The 17,157-nt window shown below is 44.3% G+C and overlaps 1 protein-coding gene across 1 annotated transcript in view; it reads right to left on the bottom strand.

Annotated features, from left to right (window-relative positions):
• Positions 1 to 4,030: 4,030 nt before the first annotated feature.
• Positions 4,031 to 17,157, bottom strand: part of CPVL (carboxypeptidase vitellogenic like) — a 134,947-nt gene continuing 121,820 nt past the window's right edge. The window contains exon 13 of the mRNA XM_007505266.2: positions 4,031 to 4,992. Coding sequence (XP_007505328.2) covers positions 4,888 to 4,992 — 105 coding nt within the window. The 3' untranslated portion in view covers positions 4,031 to 4,887. The remainder of the gene's footprint in view (positions 4,993 to 17,157) is intronic.

Below are 17,157 nucleotides of genomic sequence, written 5' to 3'. Positions count from 1 at the left end.
TAAGAAGAAATGAAGACAATTCCAGATTTTCATGGCAACAAATCAGGGCAGACATCACTGGAGCCTTCTGGGAGCTTCGGCTTTTGGAGGGGCCGTGGATCTTAATACCTTTTAGGCTTTTAAAAGGCAACAGCTCTGAAGACCCTTCATAGAACGGGGCCAGCACACATATGCATGAGCCTCTTTTAGGGAAGGACAAATGCTGTGTCCAACATGGATTCCAGATGTTTCTGGGAACCAATTTAAAAAGCAAAACATTCTCATACAAGCCCTTGCCCTTCCCCCCGGTCTGGGGTTGATATCCCAGCAAGTCTTGCTATTCTTAGAGTCATGGAACTTTAAAGCAGAAAAACATTTCTGTCCAACCCCTTTACTTTGCAAATGAGGAAACTGAGGCACTCCAAGAGGTGAAGGGATTCTTGCCTAAGCTCACTTGCATAAATGGTGCATAAAACTAGACATCCTGCCTCTTAGTCCTGCAGCTCTTCTTCACGGAGCCCTGGGAGTGGAATCATTTTTAAAAGACTGAATTCTCTAGAAGAACAAATGATTATACTAAAGGAAGATGAGGCCATTAAGTGAAATCACAGTTATGGGAAAAGCCAGATTGTAGGAGTTAGAGCTGGGACAGACTCAGATTATCTGGTGGTGTCCTAGCTTTGCCTCATTTTACAGAAGTTCAGGGCAATCGGACTCGATTCAGGGAGACCCGAAGAAGAGCCCACTCAGTGCTGGAGAGACAGAAACAGATGAAACAGTCCCTGACCCTCGAAGCAGTGTTCTAGTAGAGAGGGGAGTGGGTGGGGGTAAGACACGCATGTACACAAAGGAATGTGGGAGCAAGAACCAAAGGCCATTAATGTCCCGGGGGGGGGATCACTGGAAGAGGGGCATGGATTCCCCTGAAGGGAGCCGTGGGGGCTGTTCTTGCAAGATTTTATTTTTTGTACATAGTAACTGTAAGGTGAATTTGAATGAACATTGTTAGGTTCTTGTTTCTGTATAGTCAGAAGTATGTTATCCTGTAACTGTAAATAACTGTAACTGTATGTAAGTTGAGGCTTGCAATTTTTTAACCCCTCATCTTCCGTCTTGGAATCAATATTGGGTATTGGTTCCAAGGCAGAAGAGCGGTGAGGGCTAGGCAATGGGGGTCAAGTGACTTGCCCAGGGTCACCCAGCTGGGAAGGGTCTGAGGCCAGATTTGATCATAGGACCTCCTGTCTCTAGGGCTGGCTCTCAATCCACTGAGCTACCCAGCTGCTCCCAAGACTTGCATTTTTGCAAGATTTGCCTTCCTTCCTTCCTTCTTTCTCTCTCTTTTTTCTTCCTTTTTTCTCTCTTTTCTTTCTCTCTTGTTTTTCTTCCTTCCTTCCTTCCTTCCTTCCTTCCTTCCTTCCTTCCTTCCTCCCTCCCTCCCTCCCTCCCTTCTTCCTTCCTTCCTTCCTTCCTTCCTTCCTTCCTTCCTTCCTTCCTTCCTTCCTTCCTTCCTTCCTTCCTTCCTTTCTTTCTTTCTTTCTTTCTTTCTTTCTTTCTTTCTTTCTTTCTTTCTTTCTTTCTTTCTTTCTTTCTTTCTTTCTTTCTTTCTTTCTTTCTTTCTTTCTTTCTTTCTTTCTTTCTTTCTTTCTTTCTCCCTATTTCTAATATAGAATATAGAATAGTTTTGTTTGTAAGATTCATTGGGGAGAATATTCTCCCAAAAGATCTGGATGGGGGAGTATTGTTATAAGGAGTTTTCTTCTTTTCACTCTGTCTTGTTAAGAGCAGGATTTCTATATTGGAGAGAGTTACTTAATCTCACTATGTCTCTTTTAAGATGCAGAAACAGATAGCTCTGGCCCTCTGTCTCTTTAAGGGACCAACTATAAAAAAGGAGTCAGTTAAGAAAGAAGTCCATTCTCTCTGGTTTTGAACAGAGCACAGCCTGTGTCAGTATCTCTCTGTTAGGAGGATCTGGCAGTTACTTCTGACAGTTTGGTTTCAGAGACTGGTATAAGGAGGTTGGAGAAGATAAAGGCTTATTGTATTAGTTAGGTAGATTAGACGATTAGACAGTGGATTTAATTTTAGATAGTCAGCATAGGTTAGTTAGGCCTGCTTTGCCAGGCAAGAAGATCCTTAGATTTGGGTTTTTTTTAGAACTTTTAGTATAGGTTTTGGATTTTAGACATAGTATAACAATTAAGAGCTATAATCTCCTATTTCTTACCTCCTGTTTCCTATCCCAGCCTCTCCTGTGAATATATGTCGATGGTATAACAAACTGTTCTCAGTAACTTTTATCAAACTCCCACAAATCCTTTTAACCCCCAACAGTTCCAAGGGTTGGAGATCAGGAAAGAGGGCAGTCTAGTTATGGGGTACAGCCTGAATAAAAGTACAGACACGGGGGAGGGAAGATCCTTTCTGGGGAATAGGAAAATAAGCAATTTGGGGGGCAACATGGACTGGGGATGGAGAAAGAGAGGAATGAGAAATCTTTTCTGGAAATGTCCATTGCAGTCAGAATCAGAACCATTTCAATGACTTGCCCAAGGTCACGTCTTTCCAGTTCACCAAGCAGCATACTCTAGCATTTAAATTAGAGTTATGATATATAGTACTGAGGCCACTGAGTAATACAAACAGAATACGCATGGGTTGTCCAAGAAGGACTATATTTACCCGAAGTAGGATAGAAGGTAAGCTTCTGTTTCAGTCTGGTAGTTGATCCAAAGGGTCTGAGTCCATAACAGGCTTCCTGACCCCAGACATAGCTCTCTATTTACTATGTCAAGTGACCAGTCATTAATTCTTACACTATTGTGAAGGAACAATCCTAAGTTTAAGGGAAGTGACAAAGTTTAACAAATGAAAGAAACTTCAAACCTCCAGAAGGGGGTTGAGATGAGGGCTGTGTATCATTGGGGACACTCGACTCCACAAAACTATGGGATTGAATATTTCTTCTTCGGACTGGAGATCCCATGTATGAAGTATATGAATGCAGCAATCAGAGCATCTTCTGAAGCTTCACCTCAACCAATCTCTGGACTGAGTTAGTATATTTGTCTTCATATATTTCTAAGTTGAAAACCAAGACAACTAAAGGAGCTGATTTAGAAATAAGATGGTGAAATCTTTGCAATGTGGGTAGATAGAGTACTGGTCATAGAGACCAAAAGAATTGAGTTTGAATCCTGCCTCAGACATTTACGGTGGCAAGTTACATAGGCTCTCTGTGCCTCAGTTTCCCCATCTATAAAATGGAGACAACAATCATGAGAATCAAGTAAGAACCTATGAAAGGCACTTTGAAAATCTCAAAGTGCTATAAAAATGCTAATTCTTATTATCATCTTGACTCTTTTCTAATCAATGAACAACCACTGCTGGGGGGAGGCAATTTAATCTAGCTTAAGCAGCACCGTACTTTGAAAAAGAGGCAGAAGACAGCATGTGCCAGGCAGGGCAAATGCTACCCTCATCCAATAGCTCTGCTTAGACCATGGTGAAGGCAGCCCAGGACCCTGGGATCAAGAGCTTGGGAAATAGCAGCACCCCCAGAATCCCATTCCAGGTCCTGAAGTCATCCCCAAGGAAGGAATCCTTATGAAAAAATCCCTGCTTCTAACACCAACTGCCAGCCAAATGTCACCAATAGGAAAGCAAACCCAAGAGCCCCAGGAATAGCAGAGCTTCCCCCACAGACTGCCAGCCTTGCTTTCAGTCTGCCTCTGTCATCCTCTGGGGAAGTGACCACCATGAAGGTGCAACCTGGCAACTTCATGTACAAACACTGCAGCCTCCACGTTCTCAGCTACCATGGTGACTAGAGAACCAGAAAGTTCTCAAGGCCAAAGTTCTTGGCATTGGGGAGTGGTTCTACATCAGAGGCTGGCTTGGTTTTATCATTTGACCCAAGGAAGATGCATGACCATCTGTTTTGGGGGAGTCCAAGTTTTCTTGACTTCAGATCTGGCACTGTCTCCATTGAGCCATCTGCCGAAAGCTTCCAGTCCCTAAAGAAATCACAGATCTGATCTTTAAGTTCAATTTTTAAAACTGTATTTTATTTATATTTCAAATAACAAGAATTTGTTTCTCTCCCACCTCTCTCCATTTCCTTCTAGGAAAAAAAGAAAAAACCAGAAAGAACACAGTACCAAAGAAATATGGCCAATCAAAACCAAGTCCCACATTGGGCACATCCAAAATTGTGTCTTCTTCTGCATCTTGAGCCACTTTCTTCTATGTCACCTTTCTGGTAGATGGCATTCTTCATCACTGATCCTTCACTGATTGGAATTCTTTGATTTTTCCAAATTTTTTGCCTTCTCAATGTTGTTATACATAAATTGTTCTGGATCTGCTCACTTCATTTTGCATCAGTTCTTACAAATCTTCCCCCATTTCTCTGAAACTATCTATCCTCCCCAACTGAATAAATGTCATAATATAATAATAAGTCACACTGCGTAGGGCGTTTTCTTTACCTCAATGAGATGAAGCAACGAAAGCATCCCCTTGCTTCCCCATTATACAGTCATGGAGCCTGAGGTTCAAGAGACTGGTCCAAGGTCACCCAGATATGGGGCTGGGACTGGAATTGGAGCTCTGGCCTCCTGAATCCTGGCCAGGCTTCTTTCCACAACTCATTTTTACCTTAAAATAAATCACATGATCCTCTTGCCTATACAATATTTTCTTAAAGTTCATTTTTTTTGGGAAAATACACATTATTTGTTTGAAATACATTTTAAACTAATAAAACAACATTTTCCTAAACTTCAAGTACAGTGATAATGATGTAAGTAGATTTCTAGAAATCACAGATTGTTTTCAATTTCCTAAATTTTCTCTTGAGCCGTAAAGCCCCTGAGTTCCTTCGAGTATTTGTGGTAGCCATCAGTAGGGTTCCCATCCTTTTCCAAAAATAAAGCGGTTGATCATGTCAAAAGATCGGAGCGGCTGATCATTGGGCAGGATGTGTCCTCCACCTCGAACAATTACCTTTGAAGATGGGAAGGAAAAGGAAAGAGAATTGAAACATGGAGAAATAAGTGATGCTTTTACACTAAAGATGAGCACTGAAGCCCAGAATGGCACTCAAATAAGCAAGTGACCAGCAATCTTGATTTCCAGCCACCATGCTGGGGTGACCATCACACACTGTATCCATCTTCATTTGGAAGCAGAGAATGTTACTCTATATAGAAGTGACCAAAGAAATTATTCCAACTCCCTCATTTAAAGATGAGGGAATTAAGCCCAAAGAAGTGACTTGGACAAGGTCATGTAGGCAGATAGAATAGCAGTTGGATAAAACTTGGCTCATATGACTCCAAGTGGAGGCAGAGTCACTGAGATGCTAGTTTGAGGCCAGTGCTAGGGAGGTTTATGGGTGTTTGGAGGAGGGGTGGGAGGAAGGGAATAACAGGAATGGGGGAGGCATTTATCCCAGTGCACCTAAGGCCAAATGCTGTCAGCATTCTCTAAATTTGGCACCCTCCGACAAAGCTCTGGTGGCCTGCCCTAGTTACGTCTTTGATGCTAATGCATGTCTAACTGGCACGCTGTTAAGGTTTAAACTATCACCCCTTCCTGTCCAAGTCTAAGCTTTCATCAGCAAATAAATATATTCCATTTGTGTCATGGAAAACTAGAAGCCAATCTATCTGACAAGACCTCCTTCATGGGACTCCAAGGGTACGCTTTGCTGGCTTCCACCCCACAACATACATGTATGCACATGTATGAGCAGACCCTCTACCCACACATCCTCAGCCTTGAAATCTGGTCTTGGCAGTCAACTGACACAGACTCTGTCCAATCTCAGCTCCAGTGAGATCTCGCTAAGTCACGAGCGTGACAAAATGCAGCTGCTGAGTCCCGAGATGGTTTTGGCAGAAATGCTCGGGAAGGGCCAAGAACCCAATACAGGGGGAACAGAGGTCATTCAGCTCCCCCTGGGTGCCGGCCCCCCAAACTCAGCACTGCTGCTGGAGAATGGCTTGGAGGGTCACCGTGGAAGGTCCTCCTCCGCCTTTCAGGAAGGAGAATTGAATAAATGCTTGGTGGGGAAAAAACACACTAAAAGAAAAAGAAATGTTTCTTGACTGCGAATTGTTTGCTGAATTACTGAATAAATGGAGTTTGACCTCCTCATTTCATACATGGACACACACATGCATATAATTAGAGCTATCCATCCTCCCTCTGTGATTACCATAATCTCCATTATTGGCTGTGACAGGCTGGCAAACACAGCCTGGGTTTTAGGCAAAACAACCCGGGTGTCCATCTCCCCACCTCCACGGTCCATTTCTGAAGTCAGCTGCACCCAGCTTCAAATTCGCAGCCCCAAGTAAAGAGAACAGACCATTCTTTGAGGGACTCCAAGTAGATTGTGGGCTTCTTTAGGGGTAGAAGAGAAACCGCCCACAACACATTCCTAGGCCAGTTGGAAAGGCTCCAAGCTACCTTGACCCACACACCACACATTCTTTCTGCTTGTTCTTTTATAAATTCTTCATATCCCCTTTGGTATTATAGCTATTTGTGTGGGTAGTCAATTCCCCTACCATAAGAAGAGATTATAAACTCCCAGAGGGCAGAGCCCGAGTCTTGCTTAATCGTCCTCAGATTTCTTTGGCTTTTTCCTTCAGTAAGGTCTGACTGATGCCTCCTTGGAAGAGGATGATGGTCCTGGGTACTTGGGGGCCACGTTCATAAAGCTCAGAGTCTGGCTGATATCTATCTATCCATCTATCCATCCATCCATCCATCCATCCATTCATCCATCCATCCATCCATCCATTCATCCATCCATCCATCTATCTATCCATCCATCTATTTATCTATCCATCCATCCATCCATCTATTTATCTATCCATCTATCTATCTATCTATCTATCTATCTATCTATCCATCCATATATCCTTCCATCCATCCATCCATCCATCTATCTATCTATCTATCTATCTATCTATCTATCTATCTATCTATCTATCTGTCTGTCCACACATCCATCTGTCTGTCTGTTGGTTTATCTATCTATCATTAATGGCCCAGCCAAATGATATTCAGAGAGGCTGGCCAGTGGACAATAAATTTCTTGGGCCCAGAAGGTCAAGATCATTTGGCAGGGCAGCTGGGTGGCTCAGAGTCTAGCTCATTTTGGATGTCATTTTAATGAATAAAGTAGTATCTTTTCCTTTCTTTTTAAAAAAAAAATCTGGGGGAAGCTGGGTAGTTCAGTGGATTGAGAGGCAGGCCTGGAGACAAGAGGTCCTAGGTTCAAATCTGGCCTCAGATACTTCCCAGCTGTGTGACCCTGGGCAAGTCATTTGATCCCCATTGCCTAGCACTTACTGCTCTTCTGCCTTGGAATCATTACATATTATTGATTCTAAGACAGAAGGTGAGGGTTTAAAAAAAAAATGATCATTTGGCAAAAGCACCAAAGTCTGTTGGAAGGCGCCTCTACCCACACCAATAAAATCATGGGCCAACCTCTTCTCCTTGTAAATTAAATAAGACAAATCAAGTCCAGGGAAAAGGGAAGGAAATAAGCATTTATATAGCACCTACTAGGTGTTCACAAAAATGAAATGAATTAACCAAGGTCACACATCTAACATCAAAGGTAAGATTTGAATGGAGATTTCATGCTTACAAATGTAGCACTTCAATGTCCTATACCAGGCTTCCTCTAGAATAATTATATCATCACCATCACCATTTGTCATCATCATCATCATCATCATCATTTACACAGTGCATTAAGGTTTTCAAAGCTCTTTTGTAGGGGAAAAAGGGGGTTATTTTTAAAAAGGTTGGACTGGATTATTTAAGAGTGTGGTCACCAAGAATTTAATTTATTCCAAAGTGATTTATTTATAATTTATTTACAAAATGTAGAAAGAGTGAAGTAAGAAAATCAGAGAAGATGGGGTAAGATATCTAGCATAAGAACTAAGTAATTTACTCCTGGCCCTGGGCAGGGAGAGTTAGTCCTTAGGCTATGGCAAAGCTGAGGACCTGGGAAAGTCTCTTCAGAAAAAGCTGGTCTTTTCACTCGCCATGTGTCAGTTCAAAGGAAGAGATTTTAGAATAGCCTCACCAGGAACAGGGTCTCAGGTCCAGTCAGCACATTCTTCACTAGCCTCCACTTCAAAGAATGAAGAACTGCCAGTAGAAAGGAACTCAGGAAGTTGTCACTCCCTTTTAAAGACACTTTCTCTTGCATCACTTCCTGTGTCTTCCCATAATTCTACGTCTACCAATCACAGTTGAAGTCCTGCTTTAGGACAGCCCAGGAGGCAGTCAGTCAATTCTGATTTGTCACCCACTATCACACACATGGGTCACCGACCTCCCCCACTCAAGTGTGAATGGGGTGTTAATACCTTTGGTGATTCAATCTAAAAATGGGCAGATCTTCCTACTCAACTTTTAAGTAGGGTATTTATACTTTTGGTGAGTAAGCTAAGAATAGGCAAGGGTTACAATTTAATCTTCACAATCAGGAGAGTTAATTATTTACATTTTCACAATCAGGGGAGAGTTAAATTTAATCTTCACACTTAATGAATATTTTCTCATTTGATCCTCACAACAACCCTGGTGGATAAGAGCTGTTATTATCCCTATTTTATAGATGACAAAACTGAGGCCAAGAGAGAGTAAGTGAATGTCACATAATTTTAGCTATTATCACAACTCCAGTAAGGAAGAATATATTTTTTTCTTTCTTCCTCTCAATTCTGTTTGGATAACTTCAACAGAGAAGAACTGAAAGATGGAAACCCTGAACAGAAAGGTGTTTATACTAAGAGCCAGCAAAATGTTTCTGCCCTGGCTGCAACAGTGTTATTGTCATTACTCAATAATAATGAGGTAGCTATTGGACCTACTATGCATCTGGTTTCTCATTCTTAGGTAAGCTTCCTACCTTCCTTCCTTCCTTCCTTCCTTCTTTCCAAGACAGAAGAATGGCAATGTCTAGGCTATTGGGGTTAAGTGACTTGCCCAGGGTCACACAGCTAGGAAGTAACTGAGGCCAGATTTGAACCCAGGACTTTTCAACTCCTGTCCTGACTCTCTATCCACTGAGCCACTTAGCTGCTTGCATCTTCTTAAATTATTGTCTTAGCACAATGCCTTGCACATAATAGTAATTGATTAGTAAATGCTTGGTGAATTAAACTGAATGAGCTATTCTTTTCTATATGGCATTTTTATTTGGACTTAGCCAGACAAATATTTAAGCTCCTACTCGATACTGTACTAGGTGCTGTAGTAGATATTGTGTATATAAAGACCCCAAAGGCCAAACCACTCATGTCCTTTGGATGGGAGTGAATTTTATTTGTATTTATGGCTGGAGGCTATTTAAACCAAAGAGTATCATTTTCTAAATATCAAAACAAAATAAAGTAAAATGGACTTCAAATGCTGCCTTTCAATGTGAACTTAAAAGCTTGATGGATTATATTGTCCACTGTGCTCCACTAACTCTCAAGCAGTCATTAACTTGTAAGTGGGAATAAATAAATTATAGCTTAATGTGTCTGTCCATTCATCTTCAAGAGAGTGACTTAGACACTGAGGAAGAGGTGACCACGTCCAAGTCTAAAACCATCTCAACATGCTAGTGCAACTAGCTGGATCAATGGTCAATCAACAAACATTTACTAGACACTTTGCTAGCTGCTGGGAATACAAAAAGAGACAAAAGACAGTCTCTGCCCTCACTTAAGAAAGAAAAGTGAAAATTTCTGTAGTTGGCCTTGAAACATCAATGCTATGAGTATAAGAAGAAGAAGGTACTGACTAGTTCCATTAAAAAAAAAAAAGAACTGAAGGGGCAGCTGGGTAGCTCAGTGGATTGAGAACCAGGCCTAGAAACAGGAGGTCCTGGGTTCAAATCTGACCTCAGACACTTCCCAACTGTGTGACCCTGGACAAGTCACTTGACCCCCATTGCCTAGCCCTTACCACCACTCTTCTGCCTTGGAACCAATTCACAGTATTGATTCTGAGATGAAGGGTAAAGGTTTTTAAAAAAAGAGTTATTGACAGCGGTGTCGGTCCAATTATACTCCACTTTAGGCAGCACAGTGATCAGTCCAGGGCATCACATTTTAGGAAGGATAGACAAGTTGGAGTCCAGGAGGCTGAGCAGACAGTGGAACCTGGAATGGTCCACGCCATCATGTTGATGTACTACACATATGCCAACCCACTAGAGGTGGCCTGAGGTCTAATGCAAACAGTGAGGAGATCAGGGGTCTCCTTCCAGTGACTCCATCTCTTCCTATTCCTGTGACCATGAAGAAATCTTTTTCACTCTCTCTGAGCTCAATTTCATCATCTATAAAATATGGAAAGAGTCTTTCCTGGAAGGGACCCCCTCCAGCAAAACTAGTGCAAACCCATTCTAGGGAACTTCCTGAAACACCTAGACAATTCCCTGTAGGTCTCCCAGGGAATAAGAGTCAGAGGACAGATTTCAACTGGAATTTCAATAGCCTCATGCTTATCTGTTTCTCTCTCTCTCTGTCTCTCTCTGTCTCTCTCTGTCTCTCTCTCCCTCTCTCTCTCTCTCTCTCTCTCTCTCTCTCTCTCTCTCCCTCCCTCTCTCTCTCTCTGTCTCTCTCTCTCTCTGTCTCTGTCTCTCTCTCTGTCTCTGTTTCTCTCTGTCTCTGTCTCTCTCTCTCTCTCTGTCTCTGTCTCTGTCTCTCTCTCTCTCTGTCTCTCTCTCTTGTCTCTGTTTCTCTCTGTCTGTCTCTCTGTCTCTGTCTGTCTCTCTCTCTGTCTCTCTCTCTGTCTGTTTCTCTCTGTCTCTGTCTCTCTGTCTCTGTCTCTCTGTCTCTGTCTCTGACTCTCTGTCTCTCTCTCTCTCTCTTAAAACTTCTTTTTTCCCTCCTAGCTTAGAATCAATACTGTATACTGGTTCCAAGGCAGAAGAGTGGTTAGGGCTAGGGAATGGGGGTTAGTGACTTGCCCTGGGTCACACAGTTAGGAATCATCTGAGGTCAGATTTGAACCTAGAATCTCCCATCTCCAGGCCTGGCTCTCTGACCACTGAGCTTCCTAGCTTCCCATCCAGTACTCTTTCTGCTATGGCCCCCTGCATCTCTAATGTGACTCAGGTTTTCACGTTGGAAAGGATTGATTCTGCTATTCTACAGATGATGAAATAGCTGCTCCTTCTCCCTCACCCGTCCACACTATTTGCTCAGCCGTGTTGCTTGTGGCATAGGAAGGGCAAGGTCTCAAGCAGTGGATCTTCCAAAAAATTGCTTCCCTTCCCATCTTGGAAAGAGGTAAGATTTTCAGAAGTCCCTGAGGAAGAGGCGCTCGGTGGAGGAAGATGGCCCTTTCCCTGCCTACTTCTCCCCCTTTTTTGGCAGAGGATGAGATCTGAACTGAGACAGAAATTAGACATTACAGTGTGAATTCCAATGCCCAGAGGCATCCAGCCCTACCAAAGCCCCAACACAACCCCTTTCTTCTGCTCTTCCTCCCTCTTCTTTCCCGAGTCAGCCAATCAGTGATTCAGTCAGGCACTGGGCTTAGCCCTGGGGATGCCGAGGAAGGAAAGAGCTGAGCCGTCCTCAGGAAACCTGCACTCTAATCGGGGAGGTGACACACAGCTATTTACACACAAACTGTTTACAACATAAACGGAAAGTCGGCTTGGCCCCATCGCCCTGGCAAACCTCTCTCCAATTACTCATCATCTCAGGACGGGAGAAGGGAGGGAGGGGAAGAATTTGGGATTAAAATGTTAAAAAACGATTGTTAACAGTCTGTGTGTCATTGGGGAAAGATAAAACAGTGGAAAGCCATCTCAGAAGGCAGGCACCCCTGGGAGAAGCTAGGGCGGTCTCCTGGAGAAGATGAGAGTGAAGGTGAGTTTGGAGGAGGCCAGGAGGAGGAGGTGAGGAGGGAGAATGATGCAGGCATGGCGGATGACCAAGACAAAGGCAGGAAGTCAGGAGACGTCCTGTGTGAGGGTTTGCAAACCGACTACTGTGCCTAGATTATAAAGCACATGGACTGGTGAGGTACGAGCTGGCCAAGTTGGGAAGGGCTTTAAAGCCTTTGAGGGAAGAGGGAAGGAGCCACTGGAGTCTATTGAGCACGAGACACGGCTAAGCGCTACCAAAGCCTTCTTCCTTGCTCCCCAGCTTCTACATTCAGATGGAGAACAGACGCTGCTGCTGGTTGGTGCCCTGAGAGGCCTCAGAGATTCCAGACTTTGTCCCCAAGAACAATGGGCCCAGTGAGGAGCTGGTGTCTGCTTACATCTTCTGTGACCCCAGCTTCCTGCCTGGCCTTGCAGAGAGCAGGGAGGCAGTTCAGTCCCCCTCCAGGCCTCTTTCCCAAGGTCCAGCAGGAGACTCCAGGGCTCTGGGAGGTCCTGCACTACTCTGGAATCCCAAGAGAGCTAGGAAAGGGAGCAGATACCAGGGTCCGGCCTCCGCAGGGTCTTTAGACCGCGCAGCACCTGAGTATTCCTTCAGATCATAACAGTAGAGCAGGAAGGCACCACAGAATCCATGTAGTCCAACCTCCTCCCCTTACAGACGAATGGATGGCTAGATACAGGCCACAGAAAGACAGACAGCAGTTACAGAGGCAGTTAGTTAGATAAATAGAGATAGAGATGCTTAGACAGACAGACAGACAAGCCACAGAAAGACAGATAGCAGTTAGACAGATTGTTAGTTAGATATAAATATATACAGAGAAAGAGAGATGGTTAGATAGAGATAGACAGATAGATTGATAGATTAGACAGACAGAAAAATAGTATAATCATTAAAATGGGTTTGGCAAATATAAGAATTTAAAAATCATTGTGGTCGCCATTTATATAAATTAACTCAAGTCAGAAGGCTGTTAGTAGCTTTAGTAGCTTTACTACAGCAAGGTAGAGATAGTCATGGGGGAAAGGTAGGAAGGAGACAGGGAATATTGCCTAGCTAAATACCCTGAGTCTGGATCTGAGGGCCTTCATACCTAAGAGAGCATCCCACCAAAGACAGAAGAGCCGAAGAGCCAGTGTCTCTGGCCGGGGTCTCCTCAACTCAAGCAAGTCACCAAAGCCAAACTCCCTGAGCCACCAATGCTGAATCGAAGACAGAATTGAATGCCTAATCAAGCTGAGCCACAAAAGACCAAAGGGCTGAGCTGCCAAAAAGGGTTACAGAGGCTCCCAATTATATGCAGTTTTCTCCGTCCATCAGCTCTCCCCTCGCATCTCAGGAAGCAGTTTCTTAATTTGCCTGGCACTGACCCTGGGCAGTGACTGTGGGATCCACCTCCCATCCTCTGAGGGTGTGAGCTTTTATCAAAAGGGTCCTCAAGTTCCTGACTGTTTAAGTTAAAAGGGTGGAGCACTCCAAATACTTGATTAAGTTAAGATAAAAAAGTTACCTTTCACAATAGACAGACAGACAGACAGACAGATAGATAGATGGATGGATGGATGGATACTTATTCAGTCCTCACAATAACCCTGGGAGGTAGGGGCTATTATTATCCCCATTTTACAGATGAGGAAACAGAGGCACAGAGGTTAAGTTTCTTGTCCTGGTTCACATAGTTAGTAAGTATTTGAGGAGCTAGATTTAAAATCAAGCCTTCTTGACTCAAGACTGCCAGTCTCTTTAGAAATGGCCTGTACTTTTGAGACAGCTCTAGATGAAGCAAGGTTTGGGGTTCTCCATGGTTCTAAACCCACCACTGCTCCTAGAATCCAGGAATTTAGGATTCAGGGCCCACCAGATGGCAGGAGGATGGCCATACTGACACGGGTTGGTTTGGTGCCATCTGCACTAAAATGCCAGCCTCCCACCAGACGAGCTCGCACAAAGCTGAAATGCCATGTCCTCACCCAAGATAGAAAGGAGACAATGAACGTGAACTTGGCCAGACTTTGAGAGACAGTGGGGGACAGAAATGCCTGCTGTGCTGTGGCCCATGGCGTCATGAAGGCTCAGGCATGACTGAGTGACTGAACACCACCACCCAAGATAAGCTTACTGCCAATCCAGAGCCAACTTCCAGGGAAAGAAAATTATTCAGTCTGCCTGCAGCTAGCCCCTCCTCCATCCTTTTTTCCTCTTTTCTCTCCTCTCCTCCATTTCCTCGCTCTCTCCTTTCTCTTTCTTCCAATCTCTGTCTCTCTGTGTCTCTCCTTTGTTTTACAACCCTACAAGCCACCGGGCTCATTTCAGCTACTGCCAAATGAAAAGAACAAATGGAAGTGTTTCACCTTCCCCTCTCTCTCCCCCTCCCTCCACCACCCCATTTCTTTCCTCCCCGAAGCCCATTGATTTCCAAAAGCCACTCAATTTGGGCTTTAAATTCTAGGTTTCCTAATAAGTATTTATCCACTTTCCACTTAATAAAATGACTGTCTGCAAAATTGGAGCAGATGATTAAAAACCACTCACAGTGGATGGTGCAACAGCTCCGAGAAACTCTCCCTCGCAAGCTGAACTGCCTGTTAGACAGTAAATGGATGGGCAAGCCCATTTATATTGGAAATAATACAATAAATTAGCTCCCTGATGATTAAGTAAGTGCATATTTGGGAGCTTAATTTAGAAGCATTCTTCTTATGTTAATCAGCCTGTTAGAATAAGACACAACGATGTGAGAATTCTGTTCCAACTCTTGGCAAATACTGAGTTGAGTTGGAAGTCGCTATTGTTTATGATTTCCCTCGCCTGCCTTCAGGAACCAACTGGCGTTTTTTAAAGACAGAGGAAAAAGAAACAACAACCCAGAAACTCCCCAAGTCATTGTTCCTTCAGAAAAGGACAGAAATATTTCGGAGTTGAAAATCCTTTGGCCTAAGCCGATCTCCGTTCTGCTTCCCCTTCTAGCATCTCAGCTCATAGGACTCTAATTCTGAAGCTGGAAGGGACCTCAGTGGTCAGCAGCCTCATTTTACAGAAAAAGAAACTGAGGTTCAGAGAGATTCGGTGACTTGCCCAAGGACATGCAGCCAAGAGTCAGAGATATTTGCAACACTAGGTTATTAGTTGGTCCCACTCTTCAAGTTAATCCCTACTCCAGTCTATCCTCCACTTTCCTGTAGACTACATCTTCCCAAAGCCCAGGTCTGACCATCCTATTTTCCTAGTCAATCAACTCCTCCAGGATCAAATGTAAAATTGGATTTGACCTTTAAAGCCCTTCATAGCCTGACCCCTTCCTTACTTCTCAGACTTCTTAGACCTTGGATCGAAGACACAGGGCTCCTTGCTGTTCCTTGCAGGAGATATTCCCATCTCCAGACTCCAGGTATTTGCACTGACAGTCCTCCCTGCCTGGAATGCTCTTCCTCATCTCTCCTAGCTTTTCTGTCTTCCTTCAAGTTTTAGGTACTCTCAACTTCGGTCACCTGGCTTTCCCAGCCCTCCTCAACCTTAGTGCCTTCTCTCTGAAGCTATCTCCAATTTCTCCTATTGATCTTTAGTCATTTTTCAGTCATGTCTGACTCTTCGTGACCTCTTTTAGGGTTTTCTTGGCAGAGATACTGGAGTGGGTTTCTATTTCCTCCTCCAGCTCATTTTATAGGTGATGATGAACCTGAAGTCAACAGGGTAAAGTGACTTGCCCAGGGTCACATAGCTAGTTTCCCATTTCCTCCTCCAGCTCATTTTACAGGTGAGAAAATTGAGGCACACAGGGTCAAGTGGCTTGCCCAGGATCACAGAGCTAAGAAGTATTTGAAGCTGGATTTGAACTCAGGAAGATGAGTCCTGCTGACTCCAGGTCTGGCTCCCTCTCCACCGCACAGCCAAGCTGCCCAATCTATCCTGGGCATATCTTATTGGTATGCAGTTGTGTGTGTGTTGTCTCCTCCAGAGAACAGGAACTTCTTTTTCTTTTTCCCTCCTTTGGGTCCTCAGGACTTAGCATGGTGCCTGGCATACAGTAGATGCTTAATAAATGCTCGCCGACTTGCCTTGGCCCAAGGGCCCTGCTCCACAGACAGGACCCTCGTCCTTGGATCTGCCGCCTCCTTTGTTCTTGTATGTGGCATTGGGAAGAAGCTCTGATGGACTGAATGGACAGCTGGGGAAATAGCAAAGCTCCAAGAGAAGTGTTTCTAGCCCCCTATTCTGCTGGCAGAGCCGGGATGAGAGGCAGCTTGGCAAAGGCCTGGCGGTGGGGATGGGTGGCAAAGCCCGGCCGCTGGCGCAGAGCGGCTGTGTGGCCTGGGCAAGCTGCTTCATCTCTCAGTGCCTGGAGCAGCCCTTCCAAACGCGATGTCACCGATGAGTGGCTGCTCTTGTGCACTCTGATGAAATCACCAGCCACGACGTTCCCTGGACAACTGGGGAGCAGCCAGTCCTGCAGCTGCAGCAGGCCAGCAAAAGCTTTTGGGGAGACATGAGGGGGAAGAAAAGCCGGAACCCACCGAAACTCTTGGGAGGCAGCCTGTCAGAGCCTGGAACCCTGGATGCTCAGACACGCCTGTGGAAAGAACAATGGGAAGCAAGGGCCTGGGTTTGAATCCCACCTCTGCCCCTACGTAGTGAATTGGAACCTTTCTGGGCCTCAGTTTTTGTTTTACCTGTAAAATGTGGGAGATGAGCTGGAAACCCCCTCCCAGCCCTCCACCTGGGATCCTACAGCCTGAATTAGAGCCATGGGTGGTGCCTTTTCAGAATCACAGAATCTGAATGTAACAGTCATCCCCTGCAAACTAAGACCTCGGTGGAAGCATTTTCCTAGATCATATGCAAAAAACCTGGGCAAAAGGAGCTTCTTCATGGAGCCCACAGTGCAAAGTGTTAAGAAAAATAATAGTAATGGGGGCAGCTGGGTGGCTCTGTAGATTGAGTCAGGCCTACAGACTGAAGGTCATGGATTCAAATCTAGCCTCAGATACTTCTTAATTGTGTGACCCTGGATAAGTAAATCACTTGACCCCCATTGCCTAGCCCTTACTGCTCTTCTGTCTTGGAACCAATACACAGTATTGATGCTGAGATGGAAGATAAAGGTTTTAAGAAAGAAAAAAATAATAGTAACTATAGTTCTGCACTCATCAAAAGTGCCCCAACAATGATATTTCCCTTTATATATCTCGTGTATACAACGTATTTACATTTTGTCTACCCCACCAATGGACTGTGAACT

The sequence above is a fragment of the Monodelphis domestica genome, chromosome 5, assembly GCF_027887165.1.
Source record: "Monodelphis domestica isolate mMonDom1 chromosome 5, mMonDom1.pri, whole genome shotgun sequence".
Lineage (NCBI taxonomy): Eukaryota > Metazoa > Chordata > Mammalia > Didelphimorphia > Didelphidae > Monodelphis > Monodelphis domestica.
The sequence above is the reverse complement of the archived record's forward strand: the minus strand, read 5'-3'. Positions and strand labels throughout refer to the sequence as shown.